The 23,375-nt window shown below is 39.1% G+C and overlaps 1 protein-coding gene across 4 annotated transcripts in view; it reads right to left on the bottom strand.

The window, feature by feature from the left end:
- The window catches only part of CATSPERE (catsper channel auxiliary subunit epsilon), a 181,102-nt gene that overhangs the window by 68,321 nt on the left and 89,406 nt on the right, over positions 1–23,375 (bottom strand). For all 4 annotated transcript variants that reach the window (XM_025391765.1, XM_025391772.1, XM_025391780.1 and 1 more), the window contains 2 exons: positions 16,741–17,218; positions 5,450–5,892 (listed from right to left, as the gene is read on the bottom strand). In XM_025391765.1, the coding sequence (XP_025247550.1) occupies positions 5,450–5,892; positions 16,741–17,218 (921 nt within the window). The remainder of the gene's footprint in view (positions 1–5,449; positions 5,893–16,740; positions 17,219–23,375) is intronic.

Genomic DNA, 23,375 nt, shown 5'->3' with positions numbered 1-23,375 from the left:
AAAAAAAAAAAAAAAAAAAAAAATAAAAAAAAAAAAAATAAAAGAGGCCTCTGGGCCGGGCGCGGTGGCTCAAGCCTGTAATCCCAGCACTTTGGGAGGCCGAGACGGGCGGATCATGAGGTCAGGAGATCGAGACCATCCTGGCTAACACGGTGAAACCCCGTCTCTACTAAAAAATACAAAAAACTAGCCGGGCGAAGTGGCGGGTGCCTGTAGTCCCAGCTACTTGGGAGGCTGAGGCAGGAGAATGGCGTGAACCCGAGAGGAGGAGCTTGCAGTGAGCTGAGATCCGGCCACTGCACTCCAGCCTGGGTGACAGAGCAAGACTCTGTCTCAAAAAAAAAAAAAAAAAAAAAAAAGAGGCCTCTGAGAGTGGCCTTGCCCCTTCTGCCATGTGAGGATACAGTGAAAAGACACTGTCTGTGAGGAACGGGCCCTCACCAGAGACCAAGTCTGCTGGCACCTTCATCTTGGACTTTCCAGCCTCCAAAACTGTGAGAGAGTAAATTTCTGCTGTTATAAGTGACCTGGTTTGAGTTATTTTTGTTATGTAGCCCAAATGGACTAAGATAGATTTCAAATAGTTTCTTATAATTTTCATTCAACTCTGTGTTTGAAGATCTATCCATGAGACTGCATGTAAATCTGAATCCATGTTGTTTCCAAATCTGTTGATGCCAGATTATATGATTATTTAAAATAAGTAATTATATATAATATTATAGATTGATAAAATAAGTATCAAATGAAAGTAGAGTTACTGTTTCCCTGAGAACTAAGTTGATTTTTTTGGAAAATTTTGATAAAGCAAGTCACTGAAGAAATTGCTGAATTAGTAGGTATGAGCAAGGTAATACTAAAATACTGAAAAAAATTATAAAATTCTAGAGTTTCAGTTGCTTTTCCAGTGCCTTCAAGTATTTTTTTTCTTTATCTTAAAGAAACTGAAATAGGAACTCAGAAATGATGCATTATGAGCAAGGTTATACAAGAAAGGAGATGAGGAACTACAGTAAGTGGACCTATTTTAAAGAAAAGGCTTTGGTCCTATATGAAAAGTATGTTCACTTAAATTAAAGTAAAATGTTTCACATATATTGGTTTCACTTTTTATGATTCTCTGCTTTCACTGACTTTGGAATTAACTGACCACTTCCAATCCATTGTATCAGATAGCAGGCTCACTATTATACATGCTTAAGGAAACTGAGCCTAGCTAGAAAGGGAAGGTGGGGAACAGAAACCACCACTTTGAGTTACACAGTTTTCAAGAAGAAATTGAAGTAACATGTGAAATACTCACATTATGATATTAATTTGAAATGCAGTATACAAAAATAATATACACAGTATATTTATATCTATTGTTAAAAGTAAAACGTTTATTCAGAAACAGAATGCTTGTTTCTTGGTACTGCAAGGAAAAATTAGCATTTAGATAAAAAGTTTTCTCAGCAAGGCAATTTTACTTTCTGCAGAAAGCATGCTCCTCGCAGATGGAACAATGGCGAGAGCACCCTTTCTGCAGAAAGTAAAATTGCCTTACTGAGAAAACTTTTTACCTGAATGCTAATTTTTCCTTGCAGTACCGAGAAACAAACATTCTGTTTCTGAATAAACATTTTACTTATAACAAAATGGTGACCCATACAGGGATACATTCTCCTCTGGGGGCAGTCTCTAGTCCTCTCTCATGAGGAGGTGCCCCACTGCCTCATTGTGGTGGCCTCAGGGGTAAGGAATAGAGACCCAGTTGGTGTAATGAATAAATCTGGACTCTCAGCAACAAGGAAAGAAACTGGCTGGCAACCTGGAGTAAAGGATCCTCACATACCATATGGACCAGGTAACCTCGTGCACGAGCCAAGGAATGAAACACTGGAGGAGCTGGTAAAGTATTTCCTTGGTGGTCAGGACTAAGGAAAGAAAGCCATGGGGTGGTAAAGTATTCCTTGGTTAGGATATACCAAGGAAAGAGATGCCGCAGGGGCAGTAAAGCATTCCTTAGTCAGGACTAAGGAAAGAAAAGCCGTGGGAGGTGGTGAAGTATTCCTTAGTCAGCCTGTCTTAGAGGTTAAAAAGAGGTGAAAAATCCCCATTAGAGAGAGATTGAACCTCACACAAACCTCTGGCAATAGGAAAAATATTCAAAACTTACCTTTCCTCTCTTCTCAATGGAAGAAAGAGGCTAAGCTCCACTCCCACCAGCTGCTCCCTAGGGGAAAGGGAAGGGGAGGGGAGAACAGCAGAGTAGGTGACTGGCAGAGGCAAGGGAAAGACCAGCAGAGAGGAAAGAGAAACTAGGAGAGGAAGTCAGAGAGAAAGAGAGCAAGAGCAGCAAGTGCAGCTCCACAGTTGTAGATCGCTGGCACCTGGCAGAGCGGCAATGGCTAGGATGCTGTCCTCGCACCCAGCTGTGCAGCTAGAGCCCCCAGGTCACAAGCTGCCAAGCCCAAAGCCTTCGGCACTGCTCAGGTACGTCCCCCCACCCTCGGAGGACACTGGCCATGGATGCCTGCAAGTTAGAGCCGAACAGGAAAGTGTGAGTGTGCCAGGGCCAGGAGACCACACTGCGCAGCCTGGCAGGCAAGAGGTAGGTCCCTCTCCCCAGCCTGGCTCTGCGTGGAAGAAGAGGACAAGGACTGGTGTCAGGAGGAGAGCAGAGGAGGCGAAAGAGCATGACTCATACAACTTGTGGCAGGCATCTGCCAAGCCTCTGGGCCAGCGACGGCCTGGGGCCTGGGCTGTGGCCACGAGGATTCCACCCAGTCCAAGAAAAACTAAGTGCAAGAGAGGAAGGGAGAAAGTAAAAAGGAAAACCAGAAAGAAACAGGAGAGACAGATGGCAGCACACGCTCTGGGGCAGGTTCTGTGCCATTGCCCGGCCCCGCCAACTGCAAGAGTGGGAGAACTCAGGAGGGAGAGAGCATAAATGAGAGAGAGGGACAGATAGAGGGAGAGAATAAATGAGAGAGAGACTGAAAGAGAGAGAGATCAGAGAAAGACACAGAAGGTAAGCCTAGGAAGAAAAATAGTGTAAAAAGAAGTCAGAAAGTTAAGGCATGTCAAAGATTGTCTGTGAAAGTCATAAAAAAAGTTATAAAAGGGAATTTATGCAAGAAATATTGTATAATTTAAAAGTAATCAGGCCTCCTGAATATAAAACTATTAAAGTTTGTTAAGTTTCTTAAACTTAACAGGAGGCAGTGAAGTCAGACACTTCCAACAGCTGACCCATCAGTCCGCCCTTATTCATCCCCAAGTAAATGTATAATAGAATTATAGAGGACCTTTACCGAACACTCTGCCAAATAATTAGAGCAGTATTTGTGCTCTAGTTCAGTTGGCTATCCATTTTACCCTAGCATTTCATCAACCAGAAAAACTTTTCTTTTAAAAACTCAAGCAAAACAGCTAAGCCAAACGTGTTAAAAAAGTTTGAAGAGAAACGATCAAATCAAGAGGAAGAAATTGTAAAAGTAAAAAGTTTCCTCTTCAGAGTTTCCCTTCTTGTTAAAGAATAAATCATAAGTGTTAGAAATAAGTTTCTTTTAAAGACTAACTTCCTTCAAGCCTTCAAGCTTGCTTACTTTGTGCTAAAAACTCTTCGTTAAGCCCTATCCTGTGTAGCTGTTAGACATGCTCACAGGCATGTGGTACGTCCTATGTCCTTGTACTTTTACCAAGATATCTGTGCTGGATGTGCTCACAGGCAGGTCCCAGCTCGCAGCCTACGCCCCTTTCTTATTTAGGAATGTTATTACTTTTGTAAGTCTTTTAGTAATCAACTTTCTCTTTTCCTTTGTTCCCTATTGCCTTTGCCTATTTAGGAAAGTTTTAAATTATTAGCCAGTCAGGTTCTGCTTAGATTGTGAGGTCTAGCTTCAGCCAAGGGAGACAAGACACAGTAGCAAGGACAAGCCCCATAAAGGATAAAAATTGCTTCCCTCCTTTATTCAGGTGCGCTCTTGCCATTGTTCCACCTGTGAGGAGCACCCTTTCTGCAGAAAGTAAAACTGCCTTGCTAAGACAATTTTTTGTCTAAGTGCTGATTTTTTCCTTGTGGTACCAAAGAACAAGCATTCTGTTTCTAAGTAAACATTTTACTTATAACACCTATTATGACATTGTTTGCAAAGATGGCTGCAATAATTTTTCCCATTCCCATATGCATGTCCCATATGCAGTGTAACTTGCTATTTCTCCATAAGAGTTGGAGTTTATGTCACCATCCTATGAGTTAGGGATATGTGGCCAAACCTAGGCTTCTGCTTTCAATGTCTTGGAACACTGCCCTGAGACTGCCACAGAAGAAGCCAGGTCTAGTCTGGAGGATAACACTAGACCTGGCTTATCCAGCAGAGACAAGTGTTCCAGCTGAGGCCCCTTAGATTAATGTGGCCATCTTAGGTCATATAGTTGCAGATGAATTACCAGATGCCCACACCATATCAATGAACCCAGATGATACCAGCAGAACTGCCCAACTACTCACAGCCCAAACTATTGATTGATAGAATTTTTGTTTGTTTGTTTTGAGACGGGGTCTCACTCTGTCACCCAGGCTGGAGTGCAGTGGTGTGATCTCGGCTCACTGCAACCTCCACCTCCCGGGTTCACACCATTCTCCTGCCTCAGCCTCCCCAGTAGCTGGGACTACAGCCGCTTGCCACCATGCCTGGCTAATTTTTTGTATTTTTAGTAGAGACGGGGTTTCACTGTATTAGCGAGGATGGTCTCGATCTCCTGACCTTGTGATCTGCCTGCCTTAGCCTCCCAAAGTGCTGGGATTACAGGCTTGAGCCATCCGCACCTGGCCTAGAATCGGTTGTTGTTCTAAGCAATTAGGTTTTGAGGTGGTTTATTATATTACAATAGACAACAGAAGAGAAGTGAACAATACAACTGACAATGAATTTTGAAGGAATGTATTATTAGTTATTAGGTGGCAAAGAGGGCTTGGATATTGAAAGCAAAAATAATGACTTGGGAATGAATGGCTTATCATGTTATTATTTATTAAAAACTCAGACATTCCTCAACATTTTCTCAGCTGAGCCTAGAAGGGAAATTCATTTATAAAAATGTTAATATTATACTTTTTTTTTTTTGAGATGGAGTCTCGCTCTGTCACCAAGGCTGGAGTGCAGTGGTGTGATCTCAGCTTACTGCAACCTCTGCCTCCCGGGTTCACGCCATTCTCCTGCCTCAGCCTCCTGAGTAGCTGGGACTACAGGCGCCCGCCACCACATCCAGCTAATTTTTTGTATTTTTAGTAGAGACGGGGTTTCACCGTGTTGGCCAGGGTGGTCTCGATCTCCTGACCTCATGATCCACCTGCCTTGGCCTCCCAAAGTGCTGGGATTACAGGCGTGAGCCACCATGCCCAGCCATATTATACTTTTATACTTATTAAAATCAAATGAAGAAATTTAAAATATTAGCTTACCAGAGTTTTGGTGCAGTGTCCAAAGGCAGCTTCAAAGGAAATGTCATGACTCTCTTCTAATATTTTAGGGCCATAGGATTCCACAACAACATACAGACCAGTATTTTCTGGATAGATGATTTGAGTCCAAAGTGTCAGAGTCTCTCCCTTGTCCAAAAAGTAAAAAACACGAGCAACATTATTATGAAATGCCATGTATGGGCATTTGTCTTTTGTCATGAAAGCTACACTTCGTGTTTCCAGACTCAAGGGATAGTCCTGTATTTGTATTGTGCCATTGTCCAAAGCATACAGGAAATATGTGTAACCAGATGTATTTAATAAAACGAATGTTCTTGTTGTGTTATTTGTCCATAAATGCAGCTTTACTACATCTCTAGTATTAATCTTGGAATAAAATATTACATTATTTTCCATTTTTATCAAAATATTTCCATAATAATCTGGAAAAAAGAGAAAAGTTTGGTTAGTCTAAGTAACCATAAATCATGCTGTTTTAGTTAAGTGTACTTTTAACTAAAATAATTTCTTTTATAATGACCAAGTATTTTCATACTTCGAGAAAGTTAGAATGTGCAGATATGAACCCATAACTTTACACTATATTGGGGAACTTCTCCCCACTTCATTGTATTAGTTTTCTTCTTGAATACTTTATCACTGTGATATATAACATCATTTAACATAAAAAAGAGCTGGAATTCGTGGATTCAGTAATAACAAGGATGAACATGGCAGGAATAGAGCTATTAGGAACTCCTCATTGTGTTGTGGATTGAATTGTGTCCCCCTCAAATTCTTGTGTTGATGCCCTAACCTTCAATGCGACTGTATTTGGAGACAGGGCTTTTAGAGGTAATTAAGGTAAAATGCGCTAAGAAGCAGGGGGTCCTAGTCCAACAGAACTGGTGCCCTTATAAGAAAAGGAAGAGACACCAGGGATCTCTCTAGACACAGAGAAGAAAGGCCACAGGAGGACACAGCAAGATGGTGACTGTCTACAAGCCAGGAACAGAGGCCTCATCAGAAACCAATCCTGACAGTACCTTGATCTTGGACTTCTAGCCTTAGAAATAGGAGAAAATCTAAATTTCTGTTGTTTAAGCTGCCCAGTTTGTGGGATCTTGTTATGGCAACCCTGGCAGGCTAACATAGCTGTGATGAAGACATGGAGGTGAGTGGGGGTGACTGTGGCATAAAGCATAGCCTACCTCTGCAGGTTCACTCATAGCAGATAATAAGCTTTCTCCACTTCATATTCTGCCTAAGTCACAGTGGGTCATAGTGGGTAACTATCTTAACCTCTGTAGTTCTGTCGCTATGTCTCTAAAAGGAACAGTAGGGCTAGATGCTTTCATAGCTTTCTTTCAAGATATCACATTCTCTGTGTACAGCCTCTAGGAATATACTTTAATTGTCAAAAGACAACACTTGAAGAGGACTGGCTGGAAGGAAGAGGGGAATTCTTTGAGTGAAGGAGGTTCAGGCTGTGTTGTGCTTATGCATCTTACATTTGAAATCAGAATAAGTCAGTAACATTTTTACAAATTACTATAAATTGTATTCTACTTAAACTTACCTAATCAGAAATATGTGCAGTAGATCACAAGGTAGAAGGGGAGAAATGTGAATGGATGACATAATAACATATTTCTATGCTGAATGAAAAAGTGATTGCAGGATCCATGCAGTAGAACGATATATACAATTTAAAACCCCAAGAAACAAAACACTACATTGTTTTTGGATTATACATAATGTCCAAATTGCTTCATGACGTGGCCTGTCTCTTCGTTAGACAGGTTTGTCTCTGCCATTTTTTGCCTTACACTGTGTTATCTACTGAGACTGACCTAACTTCAGTTCCCCAAACGTGCCATGTTCTTTCCTGCCTCCACATCTTTGCACATGCTGTATTCTCAGCTTGGAACACTACCTCAATGCCCCATCCTAACCAGTGAAATAATTTGCTAATATATATATACTCTCTCCCCAGTTTTCAGTTGAGAAGTCATTTCCTCCACACCTAGTTTTCTGATCCCATACATCTGGATTGATGTTCCCAGTATTTGCTTTCATAGCACTTTCTCTTTAGCTGATCACACTGCTGACTACAAACATTATAAATGATCCTTGCATTAAATATGAAGTTAAAATGAGAATTAAGAATAATTTAAAAGAATGATTTAAAAGATAATATGGCTAAAGCCATACAGAGAAAAATTCATAGCCTTTTGCTTGTGTGTAGCTTTGAATGCTTAGAAAACAAGAAAGACTAAAAATAAATGAACTAACCATTTAACTTAATAAGCAGGCAAGAGATGACTAAAGTTACAAAAAGAAAGCAGAAGTGAAGAATCAATAATGACAAAAGCAGAAATTAAATAAAAAAGAAAGTAGATAAAATTAAGAATTCATTTTAAAAGGAGAAGAAAGCAAAAACAACCTAAAAAAATAGACAATCTATTGCAAGCCAAACTAACAAGGGGGTTAGGCACAAACAATATTATAAATGAGGAAGATCATTACAGGTACATAAGAAATTTAAAAGTTAAAATAGCCCACTTTTACCAATAAATTAGAAAATCTACATAAAATGAATTATTTCCTAGAAAGATACGAACTTCTGAAATTGACTCAAGAAGGGATAAAAGATTAGATTAGCTCAATTAGAGAAAATAAAAATAATGAAGAGATACAACATTCCTGGTTGGGAAGACAAATATTGCAAACATCTATTCAACAAATTTATTGAATGCCTACTATGGGGCTATACTGTTCTAGTACTTGGGAGGAATACATTCATGAGAAAAACAGAAAATTCCTTCTCTTGTATGGCTTACATTCCAGCAGAGAAGACTGCCAATAAACATGAAAATAAATTATTTAGTGTGTTAGGTGATTAAGGATATAGTAAACAAAAAAGTATAGCACCAGGACAAATAGATTAGTGGAACAGAATAGCCTAGAAACAATCTGGTTAATGTGAGGAATGAATACATAATAGAAGTAGCATTTCAGATCAGTGGGAGAGGTTTGCTTAATAAAAGAATGGTTTAAGGCAACATCAGCTTTCAATGGGAAAAATACAATTAGATTCCTAACTCTTGCTAAATATCAAAACATAAAAATCAGAATTATAAAAATAATGAAAATATGTAATATTTTTATAATTGAAATGACCTGTCATGGCATATCAGAAGTTACAAATAAAAATATTAACAAATTTGACCATATAAAAATACAAATTCAAAATACCAAACTCCCTCCAAAAAGGTACAGGAAGTTACACACTAGAGAAAATAGTTGCAATACATGAGATAAAGAACATATCAATATAGATAAACCCAATGCAAACATGTCCAAACAGTACGAATAGAAAATTCACGGAAAAGGGGGAGTTGTGGGCAAGATGGGAGAATAGGAACAGCTCCGGTCTGCAGTACCAGTGAGACCAACACAGAAGGTGGGTGATTTCTACATTTCCAACTGAGGTATCCGGCTTCTCTCACTGGGACTGGTTAGACAGTGGGTGCGGCCCACGGACGACAAGCTGAAGCAGGGTGGGGCGTCGTCTTACTGGGGAAGTGCAAGGGGTCGGGAACTGCCTCCCCTAGCCAAGGGAAGCCATGAGGGACTGTGCCATGAGGAACAGTTTGGTTCCTCCATGAGGAACCCACGGTCATTGCAGCCCACAAACCAGGAGACTCCCTCAGGTGCCTACACCATCAGGGCCCTGGGTTTCAAGCACCGTTTGGGCAGACACCAAGCTAGCTGCAAGAGTTTTTTTTTTTTTTTTTTCATACCCCATTGGTGCCTGGAACACCAGTGAGACAGAATGATTCACTCCGCGGGAAAGGGGGCTGAAGCCAAGGAGCCCAGTGGTCTAGCTCAGCAGATCCCATCCCCATGGAGTCCACCAAGCTAAGATCCACTGGCTTGAAATTCTTGCTGCCAGCACAGTAGTCTGAACTCGACCTGGGACACTCCAGCTCGGTGGGGGAAGGAGCGTCTGCCATTAACGAGGCTTGAGTAGGCAGTTTTCCCCTGATAATGGAAATAAAGCTGCCAGGAAGTTCGAACTGGGTGGAGCCCATCACAGATCCAGACTGCCAGACTGCCTCTCTAGATTCCTCCTCTCTGAGCAGCGCATCTCTGAAAGAAAGGCAGTAGCCCCAGTCAGGGGCTTACAGATAAAACTCCCATCTCCCTGGGACAGAGCACCTGGGGGAAGGGGCAGCTGTGGGCCCAGCCTCAGCAGACTCAAACGTTCCTGCGTGCCAGCTCCGAAGAGGCAGTGGATCTCCCAGCACAGCCCTCAAGCTCTGCTAAAGGACAGACTGCTTCCTCAAGTGGGTCCCTGACCCCTGTGTCTCCTGACTGGAAGATACCTCCTAGCAAGGGTTGACAGACACCTCATACAGGAGAGCTCTGGCTGGCATCTGGCAGGTGCCCCTCTGGGATGAAGCTTCCAGAGGAAGGAACAGGTAGCAATCTTTGCTGTTCTGCAGCCTCTGCTGGTGATACCCAGGCAAACAGGGTCTGGAGTGGGCCTCCAGCAAACTCCAGCAGACCTGCAGCAGAGGCGCCTGACTGTTAGAAGGAAAACTAACAAACGGAAAGGAACAGCATCAACATCAACAAAAAGGATGTCCACACAAAAACCCAATCTAAAGGTCACCAACATCAAAGACCAAAGGTAGATAAATCCACAAAGATGAGGAAAAACCAGCGCAAAAAGGCTGAAAATTTCAAAGACCAGAATGCCTCTTCTCCTCCAAAGGATCATAACCACTTGCCAGCAAGGGAACAAAACTGGACAGAGAATGAGTTTGATTAATTGACATAAGTAGGCTTCAGAGGGGAGTAATAACAAACTCCTCTGAGTTAAAGGAGCATGTTCTAACCGAATGCAAGGAAACTAAGAACCTTGAAAAAAGGTTAGACGAATTGCTAACTAGAATAACCAGTGTAGAGAAGGACATAAATGACCTGATGGAGCTTCACAGCACGAGAACTTTGTGAAGCATACACAAGTATCAATAGCCAAATTGATCAAGCAGAAGAAAAGATATCAGAGATTATAGATCAGCTTAATGAAATAAGCATAAAGACAAGATTAGAGAAAAAAGAATGAAAATGAATGAACAAATCCTCCAAGAAATATGGAATATGTGAAAAGACCAAACCTATATTTGATTGGTGTACCTGAAAGTGATGGGGAGAATGGAACCAAGTTGGAAAACACTTCAGAATATTATCCAGGAGAACCTCCCCAACCTAACAAGACAAGCAAACGTTCAAATTCAGGAAATACGGAGAACACCACAAAGATACTCCTTGAGAAAAGCAACCACAAGACACATAATCATCAGATTCATCAAAGTTGAAATGAAGGAAAAAATGTTAAGAGCAGCCAGAGAGAAAGGCTGGGTTACCCACAAAAAGAAGTCCATCAGATTCACAGCAGATCTCTCTGCAGAAACCCCATAAGCCAGAATAATTGGGGGCAATATTCAACATTCTTAAAGAAAAGAATTTTCAACCCAGAATTTCATATCCAGCCAAACTAAGCTTCATAAGTGAAGGAGAAATAAAATCCTTTATAGACAAGCAAATGCTGAGAGAGTTTGTCACCACCAGGCCTGCCTTACAAGGGTTCCTGAAGGAAGCACTAAATATGGAAAGGAAAAACCAGTACCAGCCACTGCAAAAACATACCAAACTGTAAAGGCCATCGACACTATGAAGAACTGCATCCACTAATGAGCAAAATAATCAGCTGGCATCATAATGAAAAGATCAAATTCACACATAACATATTAACCTTAAATGTAAATAGGCTAAGTGCCCCAACTAAAAGACACAGACTGGCAAATTGGATCAAGAGTCAAGACCCATCGATGTGCTATATGCAGGAGACCCATTTCATGTGCAAAGGTACACATAGGCTTGAAATAAAGGGATGAAGGAATACTTACCAAGCAAATGGAAAGTAAAAATAAATAAATAAATAAAAATTTTAAAAAATGGGAGTTGCAATCCTAGTCTCTGATAAAACAGACTTTAAACCAGCAAAGATCAAAAAAGACAAAGAAGGGCATTACATAATTAAGTTAAAGGCATTAATGCAACAAGAAGAGCTAACTATCCTAAATACATATGCACCCAATACAGGAGCACCCAGATTTATAAAGCAAGTTCTTAGAGACCTACAAAAAGACTTAGACTCCCACACAATAATAGTGGGAGACTTGAACACCCCACTCTCAATACCAGACAGATCAATGAGACAGAAAATTAACAAGGATATCCAGGACTTGAACTCACCTCTGGACCAAGCGGACCTAATAGACATCTACAGAACTCTCCACCCCAAATTGACAGAATATACATTCTTCTCAGTACAACATTGCACTTATTTTAAAATCGACCACATAATTAGAAGTAAAACACTCCTCAGCAAACACAAAAGAATGGAAATTGTAACAGTCTCTCAGACCACAGTGCAATCAAATTAGAACTCAGGATTAAGAAACTCACTCAAAACTACACAACTACATGGAAGCTGAACAACCTGTTCCTGAATGACTACTGGGTAAATAAATTAAGGCAGAAATAGGTAAGTTCATTGACACCAATGAGAACAAAGACACAACATACTAGAATATCTGGGACACAGCTAAAGCAGTGTTTAGAGGGAAATTTACAGCACTAAATTCCCACAGGAGAAAGCAGGAAAGGTCTAAAATTGACACCCTAACATAACAATTACAAGAACTAGAGAAGCAAGAGCAAACAAATTCAAAAGCTAGCAGAAGACAAGAAATAACTAAGATTGGAGCAGAACTGAAGGAGACAGAGACACGAAAAACCCTTCAAAAAATCAATGAATCCAGGAGCTGGTTTTTTGAAAAGATCGACAAAACAGACCACTAGCCAGCCTAATAAAGAAGAAAGGAGAGAAGAATTAAATGGACACAATAAAAAACAATAAAGGGGATATCACCACTGATCCCAAAGAAATACAAACTACCATCAGAGAATACTATAAACACCTCTACGCAAATAAACTAGAAAATATAGAAGAAATGGATAAATTCCTGGACACATACACCCTCCCAAGATGAAACCAGGAAGAAGTCGAGTCCTTGAATAGACCAATAACAAGTTCTGAAACTGAGGCAGTAATTAATAGCCTACTAACCAAAAAAAGCCAAGGACCAGACAGATTCACAGCTGAATTCTATCAGAGGTACAAAGAGGAGCCGGTACTATTCCTTCTGAAACTATTTCAAACAACAGAAAAAGAGGGACTCCTCACTAATTCATTTTATGAGGCCAGCATCATCCTGACACCAAAACCTGGCAGAGACACAACAAAATAAATTTCAGGCCAATATCCCTGATGAACATCGATGCAAAAATCCTCAATAAAATACTGGCAAACAAAATCCAGCAGCACATCAAAAAGCTTATCCACTATGATCAAGTCGGCTTCATCTCTGGGATGCAAGGCTGGTTCAATATATGCAAATCAATAAACATAATCCATTTCATAAACAGAACCAATGACAAAAACCACATGTTTATTTTAATAGACGCAGAAAAAGCCTTCAATAAAATTCAACACCCCTTCATGCTAAAAAACCTTCAATAAATTAGGTATTGATGGAATGTGTGTCAAAATAGTAAGAGCTATTTATGACAAACCCACAGCCAGTATCATACTGAATAGGCAAAAGCTGGAAGCATTCCCTCTGAAAACCGGCACAAGACAAGAATGCCTTCTCTCACCACTCCTATTCAATGTAGTATTGGAAGTTCTGGCCAGGGCAATCAGGCAAGAGAAAGAAAGAATGGGTATTCAAATAGAAAGAGAGGAAGTCAAATTGCCTCTGTTTGCAGATGACATGATTGTATATTTAGAAAACCCCATTGTCTGAACCCAAAATCTCCTTAAGCTGGTAAGCAACTTCAGCAAAGTTTCAGGATACAAAATCAAGTACAAAAATCACAAGCATTCCTATACACCAATAACAGACAAACAGCCAAATCATGAGTGAACTCCCATTCACAATTGCTACAAAGAGAATAAAATACCTAGGAATACAACTTACAAGGGATGTGAAGGACCTCTTCAAGGAGAACTACAAAACACTGCTCAAGGAAATAAGAGCGGACACAAACAAAAGGAAAAACATTCCATGCTCATGGATAGGAAGAATCAATATAGTGAAAATGGCCACACTGCCCAAAGTAATTTATAGATTCAACGCTATCCCCATCAAAATACCATTAACTTTCTTCACAGAATTAGAAAAAACTACTTTAAATTTTATATGGAACCAAAAAAGAGTCCATATAGGCAAGACAATCTTAAACAAAAAGAACAAAGCTGGAGGCATCACGCTACCTGACTTCAAACTATACTACAAGGTTACAGTAAGCAAAACAGCATGGTACTGGTACCAAAACAGATAATATAGACCAATGGAACAGAACAGAGGCCTCAGAAATAACACCACACATCTACAACCATCTGATCTTTGACAAATCTGACAAAAACAAGCAATGGGGAAAGAATTCCCTATTTAATAAATGGTGTTGAGAAAACTGGCTAGCCATATGCAGAAAGCTGAAACTGGATCCTTTCCTTACACCTTATACAAGAATTAAGATGGATTAGAGACTTAAACTTAAGACCTAACACCACAAAAACCCTAGAAGAAAACCTAGGCAATACCATTCAGGACATAGGCATGGGCAAAGACTTCATGACTAAAACACCAAAACAATGGCAACAATAGTCAACATTGACAAATGGGATCTAATTAAGCTAAAGAGATTTTGCACAGCAAAATAAACTATCATCAGAGTGAAAAGGCAACCTACAGAATGGGAGAAAATTTTTGCAATCTATCCATCTGACAAAGGGCTAATATCCAGAATCTACAAAAACTTAAACAAATTTACAAGAAAAAATAACTCCATCAAAAAGTGGGCAAAATATATGAACAGATACTTCTGAGAAGACGACATTTATGCAGCCAAAAATCATATGGAAAAAAGCTCATCATCACTGGTCATTAGAGAAATGCAAATCAAAACCACAATGACATACCGTCTCATGCCAGTTAGAATGGCGATCTTTAAAATGTGGCGATTCCTCAAGGATCTAGAACTAGAAATACCATTTGACCCAGCAATCCCATTACTGGGTATATACCCAAAGGATTATAAATCATTCTACTATAAAGACACATGTACACCTGTGTTTATTGCAGCACTGTTCACAATAGCAAATACTTGGAACCCAAATGCCAATCAATGACAGACTGGATACCAACCCAAATGCCCGTCAGTGACAGACTGGATAAAGAAAATGTGGCACGTATACATCATGGAATACTATGCAGCCATAAAAAAGGATGAGTTCATGTTGTTTGCTGGGACATGGACGAAGCTGGAAACCATCATTCTCAGCAAACTAACACAGGAACAAAAAACCAAACACCACACGTTCTCACTCATAAGTGGGAGTTGAACAATGAGAACACATCGACACAGGGAGGGGAACATCACACACCGAGGCCTGTCAGGGGTTGGGAGGGTAATGGAGGGATAGCATTAGGAGAAATACCTAATGTAGATGATGTGCAGCCAACCACCATGGCATGTGTATACTTATGTAACAAACCTGCACATTCTGCACATGTATCCCAGAACTTAAAGTATAATAAATAAAAAATAAAACAGAAATAACAAGAAAAATAGAAATTCACAGAATATGGCCAATACATTTATGAAACTAGATAAAACATCTAATTATAAAAGATATGTGCAATAAAATGAGAATAACATTTTCTATATAACCAGTAACTGTTAAACAGATTATATGAAAATGATACATTTTCAAACTTTTGGGGGAGTTTAGACTGTGACAAACTTTGCTGGTGGGTAAGTGAGAAGGATTTATCAACTTTTTAAATATTTGTAATTTCTGATTCACGAATTCTATATCCAGTAATTTATATTACAGAAACACTTGTATCGGTATGTGTACATATGCATTATTTGTAACAGAAAAAGAACTGAAGCCTAATATCTATCCAAATATCTATCTGCACCCCTGTTAATTAGACAGTAGTGTGCATAGACAGTTGAACATTACATAGCAGTTAAAATGGCATTAATTTTATATCTATTATATGTATTGTTTTGAAAACATGCCCATTATATTTAGTATTTGCTTATTTGAAAGTCTGGACAAACTCACAGGAGTTTTTTCTTGTTTTTTTTTTTTTTGAGACAGGATCTCGCTCTGTTGTCCAGGCTGGGGAGTTCAGTGATGTGAACACGGCTCACTGCAGCCTTGACCTCCCGGGCTCAAATGATCCTCCTGTCTCAGTCTCCTGAGTAGCTGGGGCCACAGGCGCGTACCACCATGCCCAGTTTTAAGTTTTTAGTAGGGATGAGGTCTCTCCATGTTGCACAGGCTGGACTCGAACTCCTGAGGTCAAGTGATCCTCCCACCTTGGCCTTCCAAAGTGCTGGCATTAGAAGCATGAGCCACCACGCCCAGCCTCACAGGAGTTTCTTAATAGTTGGTTATTTGGGAAATGAGAATGGTGAGAGTTGAAGGACTTGAACTTCCTACTTCCTAAACTTATGAATGGTTTGAGCATGTTACATTTCATTGTTTCTGAATGACCTTCAGTACAACATTCAAAGTGGGTATCTGTCATCCTCTAAAATCTATCCCCAATGTATCATTCTAACCTTGTCTTCTTATCACTGTGGCTCATGGTTGTTTAAAAAACACATACAATACTGTTTCATATGTGCTTTACAACATAAAACCTCCCTTTACAGGTTTCAGAGGGAGCATGGCCCTATCAACACCTTGATTTTCCACTTCTAGCCTCCAGAACTGTGAAGTAATACATTTATGTTGTTTTAAGTCATCCAGTTTGTGGTAGTTTGTTCTGGGAGCCCCAGGAAACGTAACACAATACCACAGCACCTCCTACACATACGACGTATACATAAATTGCTTAGTTAGAATCTACTGATTGACTAAAATGAAACTCCCCTCTCCCCCGCAAAAAGAAACTGAGTTTGCCCTTTTGCTATGTGAGCTCATAGTTAACATTACTTGAATTTAAAGTCGATTCATTTGTAGGTGATAAGAACACCACATATTGGTACATTAAAAAGTGTTACATCATTATAAGGAAGGTGTCTATAGTAAAATCTAGAATAATGTTAGTAGACTGAGAATGCCTTACCTATGAAAACTTCATGAATAATGCTGTCATTTGATAGCATTGATAGATTTCCATGTCCTGCAGGTGTCTGTAAAATCCCAGTAAAGGTGAAATTATGGTAACAATAGTAGATACTATGCTTGTTCCATAGTATTAATCCTGGCAGTGCTGAAAATATAAAATATGGAATGAAAACACTGTCAATAGGGGCATCTAATGTAAAGTCTTGGGAAACCCACTGTTTTGTATCTTCATTATATATCACTAAGAAAATCTTTCTGGTGACGGTACATATAGTGCAATAACTTAAAAACACAGCAACCTCCAGAGGGTGTCCTGTATACTCAACACTGTGTATCGTCAGAGTAGCAGTTACTGATAGATTTAGGATGTTTTTCAGTTCTGTGGTAGTTACTAATCTGGCAAATTTAAGAAGAATATATTCGAGGTAAACTTCATTTTCTGTCCAGACTGCAAAGTTGCTTCTTCTTTCTTTAGCCTATGACAAAGTGAAAAATGATGAGAAAAATCTTCGATTTTAGAGATGGGTCTAACAACTTCTCTTTTTTAAATGTAAATTTTATTTTTTAAAATTTTATTTCAATAGGTTTTTGGGGAACAGGTGGTATTACATGAATAAGTTCTTTAGTGGTGATTTCTGAGATTTTGGTGCACCCAAAATCTCTGAGCAGTGTACACTGTACCCAATGTGTGGTCTTTTATCCCTCATCCCCCTCCCATCCTGCCCCCGACTCCCGCCCGAGTCTCCAAAGTCCATTGTATCATTCTTACACCTTTGTGTCCTCATAGCTTAGCTCCCAAGGTCTAACAACTTCCATCTTCTAATTTGCTACATTTAAAAAATAGAGACCAGGTGTGGTGGTTTCATGCCTATAATCCCTGCACTTTGGGAGGCTGAGGCAGGAGACTCACTTGAAGTCAGTGGTTTGAAACTACCCTGGGTAACACAATGAGACCCCATTTCTACAAAAGTTAAAAACTAGTTGGGGGTGGTGGTATGTGTCTGTAGTCTCAGCTATTTGGGAGGCTGAGGTGGAAGGATCACTTGAGCCCAGGAGTTCAAGGATGCAGTGAGCCATGATTATGCCACTGTACTCCGACCTGGGTGATAGAGTGAGACCCTGTCTCTAAAAAAAATAAATACATAAAAACAAAAGGTAGTAAATACTATGGTTTGATTCGTTTCAATATATTTTTGAATAATACTTCAGGCATAGAAATATATTAAATAGAAATTGATCATATTACATATAACCATAAAGATAAATTATCCCAATTACTTGTTTATAAATTGTTTCTATCAATAGGAATAATAAATTTTAATTCCTTTTAAATCTTTTAAGCACATCAGCCTTCTCTTTATGTATTTATCACTCTGGCCTGGAGTGCCCCTTTGACCTTGATGTTTACTAAGGTCAACATATAAGGTCTCTTCAAATATTAACTCATTTTTGGAATTCTAGATTCCTTGGTTACCAGATAAAGAGAAGAGAAAACTTAAAACCTTAGACAAATGAATTCTACCCTTTTATGGATATAGGCTGTTAGATGGGAAGGGTATTCAGAAACCGCTGTGCCTGAAACTCGGTGGGCCTAATTTCGTCAAGGAGTCCAAGGCCTCCCTTCTCCTCTGCCTCCTCTCCCCACTGTTTCTAATTTTTTCAGGATTTTTACTTAGTATGTAATTTCTATGTACATGACATTCAAAAGGAGTCTTTTGAAAACATCTTGCTGTCCTCATTTTACTTAATGTACAAATATTTAGCGTATACTGAAACAGGAGGTAGGCAGATATCAAACTGGTAACCAAAGAAAGACACAATTTGGGATAAAAAGTCATTTTGCTAAATGTGGATTCACTTTAAAGTATAGAACTTATGTTGCTGGAAACGAGTGAAACAATTCTTAAAGAAGAAATAGAGTAGAAACAAAATGATGAGCTATAGAAGAAACCCACGGTCACTGTCATTCTTGTCAGAGAGATGGGAAGAGGAGCACGTCATAAACATGATAGATGAGAATTCCAAGGATTCCCAGCCAAGAAGTGAGTTTTCACTCTCACCCACAAACCCTTTCCCACATAACTCCACTTAATGCTTCGGCATAATCATGCAGGTGAGGTGAAAGATCCTTTGAAGTATTCAAGGTCTCTTCAAAATGTAAGGTAGTAAGTCTTTGAAGGCAGGAAAGGGGCATCAAGCTGGGCAAGTTGAGAGAAACCCATCCACACTCTGGATTCTCAGCTCCTGACGAGGAGTAGGGTAAGGGAGTGGAGAGGAACTCTCCTTGAGCCATGCGTGGCCTCTACCCAGAGTGTAAAGCAGCCTCCCTGACAGAATTGGGACAGGGAAATAGGAGACAGAAGGAGAGGGAGAGGGAGAAGGAGAGGGGAGTGTGGAGTGGGCAGGAGGAGAAGGGGAGGAAGAGAGGAAGATGTACCAAAATTCAGCATCAGATGAGAAAGTAAAGATAATTACCCAATGATCAAAAAGCTAGAAGCTAGGCTGTAAAGCAGAGATAGCTCTCCCAAGGATTTCGAAAGTTGGTGGCACCACTGTGAGGTATTAAGAGATCTCTGGAATGTTGTCAGTGCTGAGGTACCAAGAATGTCTAAAAAGAAAATAACTATAATAAAAATGCTGAAGGTTCTAGTGGAAAAGATGGGCAACATAGTGAAGAGATGAGGAATTTCAGCCAAGATATAGAAATGATAAAAAAGGAACAAAATGGAAATTCTATAAATAAAATACAAATCAAGAATAAATAAATAATTGGAGGAGCTTGAGACCAGCCTGGCCAACATGGCAAAACCCCGTCTCTACTAAAAATACAAAAATTAGCCATTGGCTGAGCATTGGGGCACGTGCCTGTAGTCCCAGCTACTCATGAGGCTGAAGCAGGAGAATCACTTGAATCTGGGAGGTGGAGTTGCAGTGAGCTGAGATCGTGCCACTGCACTCCAGCCTGGGCAACAAGAGTAAAACTCGATCTCAAAAAAAAAAAAAAAACAAAAAACCAAAAAAAAAAAAAAAACAGAGAGAAAGAGAGAGAGAAATAATTGGGGCCAGGCATGGTGGCTCATGCCTGTAATCTCAGCACTTTGGGAAGCCAAGGTGGGAGGATTGCTTGAGGCCAACCGTTTGAGGCAGCAGTGAGTTTTGATTGTGGCATTTCACTCCAGCCTGGGTGGCAGAGTGAGACCTTGTCTTAAAAAAACTCAGATGCACTTACCAAGAAGCTGGAGAAAGCAGAGGAAAAAAGCAGTGAACTTGAAGACAGGTTAATAGCATGTATATAAGCTGAAATACAAAGGAAAAAACAGTGAAAAAATAATGAACAGGTCATCTGAGATCTGTGAGACAATATTAAAAGGTCTCATACAGGTGTTTTTGGAATCCTAGTAGGAGAGGAAAAAGAAAATTAGGTTGAAGAAACATTTGAAGAGATAATAGCCACGGACATTCCAAGATTAATGAAAGACATAAACCCAGAAATCCAAGAAACTCAATTGAACCTCAAGTAGGATAAACACAAAGGAAATAACATCTAGGCACATAGTAGAACTGCTGAAAACCAGAAAGAAATTTTCCAAGAATCTGGGAAATTTCATATATATATATGAATATTTCAAATAAAATTATATATACATATATATAAATATATAAAAGAATAAAATACTTTGGAATAAATTTGACCAAAGAGGTAAAAAATCTGTACACTGGAAACTATAAGATATTAATGAAGGAAACTGAAGAAATACATATAAATGGAAAGATATCTCATATTCCTAAATTGGAATAATTACTATTGTTAAAATGTCCATACTAATACCACCTTCTGTAGACTCTGATTAACAGAGTCAATGTAATCTCTATCAAAATTCCAAGGGCATTTTTCACAGAAATAGAAAAAACAATCCTAAAATTCATATGGAACCATGAAAGACCCTGAGAAGCCAAAGCAATCTTGAAGAAGAACAAAGTTTAAAGCATCATAGTTCCCAATTTCAAACTATATTACAAAGCTATAGCAATCAAAACAGTATAGTACTTCCTGAAAAACAGACACATTTAAGCCAACAGAACAGAATAGAGAACCCAGAAGTAAATCCATGCATATATGGCCAACTAATCTTTCTTAATAATGCAAAGAACACAATCCAGATAGAAGAGTCTCTTCAATAAGTGGTGTGGAGAAAACAGGATATCCACATGCAAAAAAAAAAAAAAAAAAAAATTCTTTTATGCTCTAATAAAATTGCTTTCTTACTTTCTCTTTTGGATAGCTTGTTGTTAGTGTATAGAAATGCAACTAATTGTTGTATGTTGATTTTGTAACCTGCAACTTTACTAAATTTATTTGTTAGTTCTAACAGTTTGGGGGCAAAAAAGAGAGAGAGAAGAAAGAAAAGGAAAAAAGAAGTTATAAAAATTAAAATTGTACTAGTTATTAAAATTAACTCAAAATGGATTAAAAACTTAATGTAGGGCGCCTGTGGTCCCAGCTACTCGGGAGGCTGAGGCAGGAGAATGGCGTAAGCCCGGGAGGCGGAGCTTGCAGTGAGCCGAGATCGCGCCACTGCACTCCAGCCTGGGCGACAGAGCGAGACTCCGTCTCAAAAAAAAAAAAAAAAAAAAAAAAAAACTTAATGTAATATCTGAAACTCTCAAATTCCTAGAAGAAAACACAATAAACCACCTTGACATTGGTCAATATGGTCTGGATCTGTGTCCCCTCCCAAATTTCATGTTGCATATTATAACTTCTTCCAGTGTTTTACTTTTAGTCTACCTATCCCCCTTATATTTAAAGTGGGCTTCTAAATAAAAATGTATAATTTGGTCTTTAAAAAAATCCAATCTGACAATCTCTTTTAATTAGTGGTTTTAGACCATTTAGATTTAATGTAATTATTGTTGTGTTTAGACTGAGTTATACATTTTATTTTCTATTGTATCCTCTGGGTTTTGTTCCTCTATTTCCCTTTTCTGCCTTCTTTTGGATTTTATAATTTTTTTTAGTATTTCATTTTAGTTCATTGAAATTTTTACTCTATCTTGTATAAATGTTTTTAGTGGTTGCTATCAGGATTACAATACATCCACTTAAATTTATTTATATATATATATATATATATATATATATATATATTTTTTTTTTTTTAGAGAAAGTGTCTCATTCTGTCACCCAAGCTAGAGTGTAATGGTGTGATCACAGTTCACTGCAGCCTTCAACTCCTGGGCGCAAGCAACCTTCCCACTTCAGCATTCCAAGTAGCTGGGACTACAGGTGTAAGACACTTCACCTGATTAACTTTTTAAATTTTTTATTTGTAGAGAACAGGATTTTGCTTTGTTGCCCAGGCTGGTCTCAAACTCCTGGCATTTAGCAATCCTCCTGCCTTGGCCTCCCAAACTGCTGAGATGAACTATTCTACTCAGCCTTATCAGTGTTTTGTAGTCTTCCTTGCAGAGATCTTTCACATCCTTGGTTAAATTTATTCCTAGGTTTTTTTTTTGTTTGTTTTTGGTAGGTATTGTAAATGCCTTCTTGATTTATTGTTCAGCTATTTCATTATTAGTGTATAGCAATGCTGCTGATTTTTGTATGCTAATTTTATATCCTGCAACTTTACTGAATTTATCATTTTCAAGAATTTTTTTGTGGAGTCTAGGTTTTTCTAAATATAAGATCATATTATCTGCAAAAAGGGACAGTTTGAATTCCTCTTTTCCAATTTAAATGCCTTTTATTTCTTTCTCTTTACTGATTGCTCTGGCTAGGACCTCCAGTACTAAGTTGAATATGAGTGGTGAGGGTGAGAATCCTTGTCTTGTTTCAATTCTTACAGGAAAGGCTTTAAACTTTAAACTTATATATTCAGTATGATGTTTAGCTGTGGGTTTGTCATATATGACTTTTATAATTTGGGGGTATGTTCCTTCTATGCCTAGTTTAATGTTTTGTTTTGTTTTGTTTTTTGAGGTGGAGTCTCGCTATGTCGCCAGTCTGCAGTCAGTGGTACGATCTTGGCTTACTGTAACCTCCGCCTCCTGGGTTCAAGCAATTGTCTTGCCTCAGCCTCCCGAGTAGCTGGGACTACAGGCGTGTGCCACCACACCTAGCTAATTTTTGTATTTTGAGTAGAGACGGGGTTACCCCATATGGGCCAGGCTGGTCTTGAACTCCTGACCTCATGATCTGCCCACCTTGGCCTCCCAAAGTGCTGGGATTACAGGTGTGAGTCACTGTGCCCGGCCAGTTTGTTGAATTTTTATCATGAAGGGATGTTGAATTTATCACATGCTTTTTCTGTATCTATTGAGATGATCATATGGTATTTGTCCTTCATTCTGTGGATGTAACACACTGATTTGTGTATGTCAAATTATCCTTACATTGCTGGTATAAATCCCATGGTGTGTTCTGGTTTTGATGTGCTGTTTTATTCAGTTTGCTAGAATTTTTTTTGAGGGTTTTTGTGTTTTATGCGCATCAGGAATATTGGCCTGTAAGTTTTGTTTTATTGTGTTGTGTTCTTCTCTGGTTTTGGTTTCAGGGTAAGGGTGGTCTTGTAGAATGAGTTAGGGATAATTCCCTCCTCTTCAATTTTACAACTTAATAGTAAAAAAATC

This window comes from Theropithecus gelada, chromosome 1 (genome assembly GCF_003255815.1).
Source record: "Theropithecus gelada isolate Dixy chromosome 1, Tgel_1.0, whole genome shotgun sequence".
NCBI classification, from domain to species: domain Eukaryota; kingdom Metazoa; phylum Chordata; class Mammalia; order Primates; family Cercopithecidae; genus Theropithecus; species Theropithecus gelada.
Note: the sequence above shows the minus strand (reverse complement) of the source record. Positions and strands in the feature narration are given on the sequence as shown.